Source organism: Mus pahari, chromosome 20, assembly GCF_900095145.1.
Source record: "Mus pahari chromosome 20, PAHARI_EIJ_v1.1, whole genome shotgun sequence".
In the NCBI taxonomy this organism is placed as follows: domain Eukaryota; kingdom Metazoa; phylum Chordata; class Mammalia; order Rodentia; family Muridae; genus Mus; species Mus pahari.
The window spans coordinates 48,530,846-48,540,941 of record NC_034609.1 but is presented as its reverse complement, the minus strand read 5'-3'; the positions used below and the strand labels follow the sequence as shown (position 1 = coordinate 48,540,941).

The window sequence follows — 10,096 nt, the reverse complement described above, 5'->3', positions numbered from 1 at the left end:
TGCAGAGTTCTATCAGACTTTCAAAGAAGTCCTAATTCCAACTCTCTTCAAANTATTCCACAAAATAGAAACAGAAGGTACTCTACCCAATTCATTCTATGAGGCCACAATTACTCTGATACCTAAACCACACAAAGATCGGTTGAGCTTTTTTAGAGTTAGTGTTTTTCATTCTTCCTGATTCACTTTCACTTCTGGTGCGGATGGGCCCTGAGAATGGAATGTGCTGTGTTCAGATGTCCTCTGCCTACATCCCTGTCACACCAGCTGTTAGCTGTGTAGGAAGTGCTGCTCTAGGTGTCCCAGCACAGTCAGGCCCTGTAGTATTGTTGGCCCTGTTGGAAAGAGGGAGTGCATGTATGTGTCTCACACATGCACCTGTGTGCGTGTTGCTAGAGGCCTCAGGAGTGCTAGGCAAGTACCAAGCTACATTCCCAGCTTACGTATGCATGCGCATGCACACCAATAAATAATAAACCTTTTAAATAAAACTGAAAACTCTTTTTAAGGGCAGCTTACATTGGTTCCGTGGTCCTATAGTTAAGGATACAGGATTTGCCTGAGGCTCTGACATCACATTTGATTTGTGGTGTGGAAAATTACCTCCATCTTCTTTCATAAATTGGCTCTTAGAGCCTGTCAGGAAGGAAAGGAATTAAATGAGCAGTTATGTGCATGTGCACACATCTGTGTGATTTTTTTTTTACTATGTAGTGTTCCTCTGCACAAGTTCTACGAGGATGACAGACACGGCAAGACTAGCTAATTGTAAGGGATCTCACCTCAGTGCTGTGGAAAGTGCTTCTTTCATAGATAGATCGATAGATAGATCAGTAATAGTCTTACAGAATATCAATGAGAAAATAATTTGATTGAGAACCCATCTGCTTCCTCCTGCAGCCTGAGGGGCCTTCAGGTTAATGGGCACTTCTGGCTGTCCTCAGGTCAGCAATGCCTGCCTGGTTCTGCCCTTCACTACAGAGTTGACTGAAGTCTTGTGTGGAGCTGGTATGTTTGTGTGCATCAAAAGCCATGCCTGCTCTGAAGTCCTTTCTGATCCCAGCCTCAAGGACAGTCCAGCTGCCTGCCCCCACCCTGCTCCCAGTTGATAGAAACCTGGGCTACTTTTGGTTTCTTGATGGAATTCCTGGAGGAAGCTCATTAAGGAATCTCCTGCTGGGCCAGGACCCTTGGGTAAATTCTAGCTCATCTGGACTGAGCTATCTGGACCATCCTTGGATGACTCTTCAAATGGAAATGAGCTGAAGAATGGGCTCATTCAGGGCAGGAAGTGCAGCCACTCCCCTGGCTGCCAGATTAAGGTCTTTCTGACAAAGTTTCCTAAATAGGTGCAGGGCTTGCCAGGAAGTTTGGATCCCTAGGCCCACAGGAGAGCAGCCCTGGGAGGTTGTAAGCCCAGCATTCCTCTGGCAAGATGGAGGCAGAGCCAGGGAGCCAGCCCCAGAAGCTTGGGGCCTGCCACTAGTGTGCTGTGCATCAGTGACCCCATCTCAAGGTGGACCGTGAGAATAGACACCCAGGGTTGTCCTGTGACTTCCATATGAGCACCATGGCACACATGCATCCACCCACCCACTTTTACACACGCAAAGTTGTTGGGTTTTTGGTTTTGTTCTTTTTTCTGTTTTCCAAAGATGAGGCCCCCACCCCTAACCCTTTCATTCTGTCAGTGACATTTTAGGGAAAAAAACATCCTTCAAAGGCCGCTGTCTGTGAGAAGTAATGACTCTCCAGAATCATGCATGACTTGCCACACATTGCTTGCGAATTTAGTAAATATGTCCAATAAAAATGGAAATGAAACTCCAGGCTGTACATCTGGCTCCTGTGATTCTTTGTACTTTGTTGACAAGGGTCCACATTTCCATGTGACACAGGGCAGCAGAGATTTCCATGGGTTATCTGGAGCCAAAATGATTGTTCTCACAGTGTTCTATAAAATTAATTCGTGCACCATGCCTTTGTCTGTTGCCTGACTCCCTGAAGTACAGGGAGAGGGAAGAATGGGAAATGAGAAACAGGAAGAAAATTCTGTTTTAACAGCTTGTGTGTATGTGTGTGTGTGTGAGAGAGAGAGAGAGAGAGAGAGAGAGAGAGAGAGAGAGAGAGAGAGAGAAGACTCAAATGAGCTTTTAGATTACAATTCTAATTTGTTTTATCTGTATAGATAATAAAATGGCTATTGCATCTCTTCCTGTCTTATCAACCCTCTAATGAGTCCTGGTGTGAAATGTAGAAACTGTTCAGGACTTGAAGCGACAGTGACTTGCCTGCCAGTACAGTGCAGTGATAGACCTGCGTTCTAAGCGTGGTGAGCCCGGAATCCCAAAGCCGTTGCCGGGCTGCTTGTTTTCATCACTCGCTCATATTCTCTCTCTCTCTCTCTCTCTCTCTCTCTCTCTCTCTCTCTCTCNTCTCTCTCTCTCTCTCTCTCTCTCTCTCTCTCTCTCTCTCTCTCTCTCTCTCTCCTCTCTGCCATCCATTTGTGTATTCATTAATTCTCTGTTTACTTGTTCATCTATGCAGTTCTCTGTTCGATTCATTTCATTAGAATTTCCAACAACTCAATGCCAGAAATTGCTGATCACTTGCATTGTTGACAGGACAGCCTCGGCTTCACTCTGATGGGTCCCTTTAGTCTGCCCACACACAGTTTTTCTTGTGAGTGATTTGCTAACTGAAGCAGCACCCCTTTCCCTGACTATAAAGATTGTGCGGCAGTTTGTGAGACCATCACCCTCCTGTTGGCCAATTCCATCTTTCATTTTACATCCATGCTGTTACTGCTCAATAACAGGAGTGCAGGGGCACCATGGTGAACAGCTGGGTGCTCCCTTCTTAGATAACCCTTCGTTATCTGGAGGTACCAGGAACCTTCTCCGTGTAACTTACAAGTGTTACAATGCAGAAAACATATTTTTCTGCTCTTGAGTTTTTTGAGAAAACTCTGAGAGATGGTGACTTCCTTGGTCCCTCACAACCACACATGACACACGGAATATGTGATATGTGCTGCATGAGGTGAGACACGGGGTTCCCAGGAGCACCTGTGAAACTCGTTGAGAAACACTTTCGAAAAGTTAGCTAAGTGGTGACAGTACCTATGCCAAGGTGTGGTCAGGTGTCACCATCAAATATCTGATCATAGGCCACGGCTACTGTGGCTCAACACAGTTGTTCAATTCATATTTATGTGTGTATGCTTGTGTGTGTGTGATGTAGCCATACATGCTAGGGTGCATGTGGAGCTGGTTTTGAAACCTTTACTTGGCTTTCAGGGCTCAAACTCAAACCTCCATGTTTGCACAGCAGGCATCTTTTTTTTTTTTTTTGTTTATTAGATATTTTCTTCATTTACATTTCAAATGCTATCCCCAAAGTCCCCTATGCCCTCCCCCCACCCTGCTTCCCTACCCACCCACTCCCACTTCTTGGCCCTGGCATTCCCCTGTACTGGGGCATATATAGTTTGCAAGACCAAGGGGCCTCTCTTCCCATTGATGGCCGACTAGACCATCTTCTGCTACACATACAGCTAGAGACACAAGCTCTGAGGGTACTGGTTAGTTCATATTGTTGTTCACAGCAGGCATCGTTAACAGCTAAGCCATCTCTCCAACCTCCAGGAAAAAAGAAAAAGAAAGTGTGTGTGTGTGTGTGTGTGTGTGTGTGTGTGTGTCTGTGTCTGTGTCTGTGTCTGTGTCTCTGTGTGTCTGTGTGTGTCTGTGTGTGTCTGTGTCTGTAAATCCCAGAACCCTATAAACTTAGGGTCGAGAACTTTATAAGACCTTTGCGGTTTCCTCTGCTTTGTAGAAAGTGACAGTGAGGTTGCCTGTCTGTGAAGTACTGTGCTTCATTCTGAGGCAGTGGCTCTTATGTACCTGTACCCCAGCTCCATCTTCTTTATGCCTCCTGCTTGCTGCCCAGTGCAGGCTTCCTTCAGAAGGCTTCTGTCTGCAGAGTCCTGCTGGCATGCCAAGAGTCTTTGTGTTTTGTATGATCCTGCCTAGACTGTGCTTTCTGCCTCTATGATAGTTTCAGAGTCTAAATAATTGTCAATATCACATACTAGCAGATGAGAATTTTAGGCCCAAGTCCAAATTCACTCTTCAGTGGGAAGTTGGATGGGTGTTGAATGTCTAACTAGGAGTACAAGAGACTCTAGGATGTAACTGGTTCAGGATGGCCATCTTGATAGAAGCTGTAGATAATGGGACCCTACTTCAGATCCAAGAGTCCAACTTGGCCAGTGATGACTGTTTCAAGTGCTTATATTATAGAGGGCACAGAGGCTCTGCTAGGAAGAAGGGGTGCTGTAAGGTGCCTGTGCAGGTGATACAGAGGCCGTCCTGAACCTCTGAAGTCACGCTGTGCATGGGCAGTTGGTGTGGGTGTTTGTCACCCACAATTGGCAGTAGACATTACCTCTTTGTTAGATATGGTCAAAGCTAGGAAGTGGGGGTCACGGTACAGCCAAGCAGTCTTCTATAGGGTAATGTTAACATTGTCAGTTCTGCAGAATATGGAGCTACCTGGGAGACAAACCTAAAAGCGTCTGTGGGTTGCTTTGTTCAGGTAGTTTGTCAATAGTGAGGAAAAGCAAGTGGTAGCGATGGGAGCCCAGTGTTAGCGGAGCAGGGGGGAGCGTCAGTCAACAGGCACCCCCCCACCCCCCCACCCCCCGTACAGGCTGAAACTATCCCAGAAGTCCTCATGCTGAGTTCAGAGGTCAGTATTGCTTTTCAGGATACAGCACCAAAATGTAAGGTGCTCTAAAGTTCCAGTCCAAGCAACTCTCGGCCCCTGCAGACCCCCACTCTATCCAGTGCGTCACTGGTGACCCTGGCCTGCAACACATTTGCTCTCAGGTTATGTGGTGAAGAGACTACAGTCAGAGAAGTCACTGGAAAGAGGGGAGATGTTAAAATCAACTTTATTTTTAACCCAGAGGCTAGATTTCTATTGATCTCTACCTAGGCTGGGAATTGAATCCTGAAGTTGATGATGTCTGGGAGTGTTGTGGAGCAAAGAGGAAATTGGTGTACTGATAAACTAGTGATCACTTCCACAGCCTAAGCCAATGTGTTTTAGCTTCTCACTGGCAAGAAAGCTCACGGTGTGTCTAATGCTGGCAGTGCGCTCCTACACAGTGACTTGGTTCTCTGTATGGAAAGGAAGCCACTGTGTACTGGTGCTGTCTGAACAAGTGTGCTGTCTTTGCTTGACAGAGGTTTTACTTACACATAAGAGTAGTAGAGCTCCTCCCACCCCTTAACAAATGTCATATTCTGACAGGTCTTTTTGACATGTTTGGGTCATCTGCAGTAGTTTAAGAGTAGTTATCCGGGGGCTGGTGAGATGGCTCAGTGGGTAAGAGCACCCGACTGCTCTTCCGAAGGTCCAGAGTTCAAATCCCAGCAACCACATGGTGGCTCACAACCATCCGTAACAAGATCTGACGCACTCTTCTGGAGTGTCTGAAGTCAGCTACAGTGTACTTACATATAATAAAAATAAATAAATCTTTAAAAAAATAAAAATAAAAAATAAAAAAAAGTAGTTATCCAGGGGCCCAGGATGTCCCTGGAGTCCACTGTGAAAGCCACATAAGCTCTGCTTTCTGTCTCTATGGCAGAACACCTGATCAGTGCAACTTAAGGGAGGAGGGGTTGCCTTGGCTCATGGTCTGAGGAGTTACAGCAGGAGCACTGTAGGACTCCTCACATCTCAGAATAGAAGCAGAGGCAGGCAGGAAGTGCAGTCTGAGCCTTCAACCTCAAGGCCTGTCTGCTGGAGATCATTTCCTCCTATTAGGCCTCACCTCCCAAAACAACGCCATCACCTGGAGGCCACGTGTTCAAACACACAAACTTATGGGAGTGGTTCATATCCAAACCAAGCAGGGATGGTAAAGTCAAGGCTCAGGCAGGTCCACCTCCGCACGGGGGTCTCTGAGAGCTACCCTGCCATTCTTCTGAATATGCATTCCCTGACGATTCTATTGGACCTGTGGAACAGAGCTAAGGTGGAGCAGATCTGGTAACTTCCATTACAGTCTATGAAGTTTGACATATTAGCCACAGGAGTCAAGAAAAAGCTTGCTCTTTAGAGTTAGTGCTATGAAAGTGTCACTTAATAGCAGTTACATGTATGTGCACATGTATGTGTTCACATGCGTGCAGGTAAACATGTAAATGTGGATGAACATGTGTATAGAAACCAGAGGTCCACATCAGGTCTCTTCCACAGTGTTCTTTGCCCTGTCTTTTGAGACAGCATCTCTCAGGGAACCTTCTGTGATTTGCTAGAGTAGCTGGTTAGTCAGCCTTGGGGTCATCAGTCTCCACCCCCCCCCCTTCATTGAGACCACAAATGTGCACTACCACTGGGATTTTGGGTAGGTTTAAGGGATTGAATTTGGCTCCTATGCTTATACAGTGTGAGAACCTCAATGACTGAGCTTCATTTGCAGCCTGAGAGAATAGGTAGCTCTTGTGGCAGAAGACTGTACGTCCTCCCTCCCTCCCTCCCTCCCTTTGCATTTGAAAAAGCCTCTTGCATAGGACTTTCTTTGAGATGTTTGGAGAGACTTCATTCTGCTGTTCCTCACTCTGCCTAATGCCCAACACTCCCCTCAAATATGAGGTGTGAGTACACATTTCTGTAAGTTCTTTCTTCCAAGATTCAAGTTTAACTGTGGTGTGCTGTTGACAGCTAGAGTCCGCAGGCGTGGTGAATTAAGTAGACCACCCTATTCTCAGCCATCTGCCCCCCCTTTGCAAGCGCAGGCCTCAGAAGTGTGGGCAGAGTCATAGAGACACACAGCCTGGGCTCCCCTGCACTGGGTGACCACTCTCCGGAAGTGACAGCAGACACAGGTGTGGCCCTCTTGAATACGTCCTACTATAATGTCCCATTTCGTGACTTCCAGTTAGGTCACTGGCTGTGTGGACGAATCTGCGGGTGTTGAATCTGGATACAGAGCAGAATGCTCGTGAGCTTAAGTCCTTTGGTAAATGTTTCCTCAGATTCCATTCGCAATAAAACATCACAATCCAGGCAAATCTCAACTTAAATATTGACTGTCAAACTCAGAAAATCCAGAGAAATATAGGCTAGCTTATGAAGCAAGCTTGGCTTTGGTGGAAGGGAACGGAGTTAGAAGGTGAGGACTGGGGTGTGTGGTGCTCAGGGCCTCTTCTGAAGACAGCCTGGGTCTGTCTCATGGCGGCTGCTCTCCATGCTGCTCTCCAAAGGCGGCACTGTCACGTACTCAGGGTTGTGAGATACAAACCTAGCTGTTCTTTTTGCTGGTTCTCTCTTCATCAAAAGCCTTCCAGCATGGCTACAGAGAGCAGAGCTCTGGCCAGCCCTCCACCCCAGTCTCCTGCCATGTCCAGATCCTGCCTTTGACCCAGGATCTGATTGCACAGGTGTGTATGGGTGGCTCTTTGCCTGTCTGTGCTTCGTGCCCTGTGGGCTTCAAGCCTGGTTTTCATGTCTTCTGGTTCTGATATTTGGGTAGTGTTTCTTATTAATATTCTACCTTAACACCCCCCTTCTTTTTGGTGAAAGGTGGATGTCTTGTCTGTAAGTTCTTTGGAAGAATACCTCAGTTTGCCATTCTACTGTCTGGCTAGATATTTTTTCTGGACTTTAAAGTCTGTCAGCATTAGAGCCTTGGCTGCTGGGGGAGCTTCTCTATAAGAACTGGGACAGACATCCACTGCCTTTCTGGTGGGAGTGGTCCTTCCTTGTTCAGTCTCTGGGGACAGGCTGGATTTACAGAAAGAGCTGTGAGGCTAAGTCTCATCTTTCCCCACTTCCTACCTACTCAGTGCCACTGGCCTAAGTACCTGTCTTTCTGCAGCGCACTGAAGAGCCCCGCTCTCTAGGACCCTCTGGTTGCTCCCTGCCTGCTGGACCTCAGGGCCTAGCGTTGAACTTCTCATGGACCCTGCTTTCTAAGCAGCCCTCTGTCTTAAGCCTCTGCGTTCACTATGTCGGTGGGTCATCCTGGCATCTCTTGACTGAGCCTCTGTGGGCTGTCTGGGCATGGTGGCTTTCCCTCTGTACATTCTGGGGGATGCTAAGCTCCTGCTGTCCCTCTGCAATGCTTTTGAAAGGGACTGGCAAGCTTTGCTCCAGCATCTGCTAATGGGTGGATGTTCCTGGAGCAGCTCTTCCAAAGGATGACTAGGAGATAATTTTTCACGTTGAGTGCCTGAGTGCACTGCCTTCAGAGGCTGACGGCTGAGCCAGCATGACCAGTTGGGTGGTTGACACTGATGTCTAGGCCCTGGTGAGCAATGTCTTGTGTCCGTGTCTAGCTCTGTGAACAACATTTGTAGCACTTGGGTCTGACTGTGACCCTGCCCTGTAATACTGAGCAGGGTTGCAACATCTCTGGGCTTTGATATCTCGTGACAGTAGGCAGAACTTGGAGGAATACAGAAGGGCTTTGAAAACAACTAACAATAACCCACGGCATCCAAAGGGCTGTGGTCCCACTGCGCAGCGCTCCCCACCCCAACCAGCCTCTGGTGTGTTGGCGGGCAGGAGAAAGCTACAGTCGGACCTTAGAATCTCAGCCTGACGGTTGGCGGGCAGCAGCCGGACGGTTTTGAGCGTCTGGGAAAGGAGGCCTCTCAGAGCACATGGAAGGTGCCATCCTGTTGGGCCCCAGCAAGCGCAGGTGCACTTGCAGGAGAATCTGCTAAGCCATGAGCAGGCCTTGCCTGGGTCCTCTGAGAAGCCATAGTCTCACCGCCTCTTCTTGGCTCCACAGGGGCTGTTCAGAGCTCTGCCGGATCCCCATGGTGGAATACAAGCTGGACAGCGAGGGCACACCCTGTGAATACAAGACACCTTTTAGGAGGAATACCACGTGGCATCGTGTGCCCACCCCTGCCCTACAGCCAGTTTCCAGAGCCTCACCTGTGCCTGGCACACCAGACCGACTACAGTGCCAGCCGCTGCTGCAGCAGGCCCAGGCCGCCATCCCGCGGAGCACATCCTTTGATAGGAAGCTGCCTGATGGCACCAGGTAACACTGCAGCCTCCCCGAGATACTAACTGTGCAGCCTGGCTGGTTCTGTGATAGCTTGTTGTGAGTTTTGGCAAACAGGGCAGTGGGGTAGCCACAGTCACAGTGATGCTCAGGGTCTAGCCTTGTCCTCTTGTCAGAGAAGATACCCTCTGCCCGCCCGGGACGCGGCCTTTTAAAGCTAAACCCAGTTACACGAGACGGTGATGAGAGCTCAGGGCACCTAACTTGCATAGGTTGTGTTTGAGGGCAAAACAGTTTATTCCATGTGTGATTCCTGTCTAAACATTCCTGTGACCTACACCATAGAGATGTGAGCCTTGACTCTGGACAGCCGAACCCTGAGGGCTCTGATCTGGTAGACCTGTCAGTACACGCCACGAGCCAGGGTCTTGCTTGCCTGTTGGGCTGTCCCCTGGGCCTCTCTGATATACGTCCCTCATCTGGAAGATAAGGAAGATGCAGACCCTGGCAGGACCTCCTAAAGACCACCCAGATCAGCATCACTGAAGGGCTTAGAACCAGGCACTACACACTGTAAACCTATACAAATATTTACTAGAATTAACAAAATGTGTAGCTCTTCTTGCCTTTTCTAGTTTATGCTCCCAGGAGGAGCAGGAATCTTTTAACTTAACACCAATCAAGTCATCTGGGCTCCATCCAGGCCTCTGGACTTGAAGAACATGGAGTTTATAACGTAGCTTCCCTGCGCTCAAGGCACACACAGTAACAGCTGGGGCAAGAGTCAGCAGCACCCCCTAGTCACATAGAACCTAGAGAATTACAGGGAGACCGGAAGGACCCTGGCCAGCATCGTCTCTGTCAAGTAGCTTCTCACAGAGATTTGGAAAGTGATCTGTAGAATCACAGCAGGCAGCTGTGGGAAAGTCGGTGGTCTTTGCCACATCACAGCAGGCAGCTGTGGGAAAGTCGGTGGTCTTTGCCACATCACAGCAGGCAGCTGTGGAGGCAGCTGTGGGAAAGTCGGTGGTCTTGCCACATCACAGCAGGCAGCTGTGGGAAAGT

The 10,096-nt window shown here is 48.4% G+C and overlaps 1 protein-coding gene across 3 annotated transcripts in view; it reads left to right on the top strand.

Moving 5' to 3' along the window:
* The window catches only part of Sipa1l2 (signal induced proliferation associated 1 like 2), a 154,430-nt gene that overhangs the window by 109,187 nt on the left and 35,147 nt on the right, over positions 1-10,096 (top strand). For all 3 annotated transcript variants that reach the window (XM_021220025.2, XM_029532387.1, XM_029532388.1), the window contains exon 11: positions 8,810-9,067. In XM_021220025.2, coding sequence (XP_021075684.1) covers positions 8,810-9,067 — 258 coding nt within the window. The remainder of the gene's footprint in view (positions 1-8,809; positions 9,068-10,096) is intronic.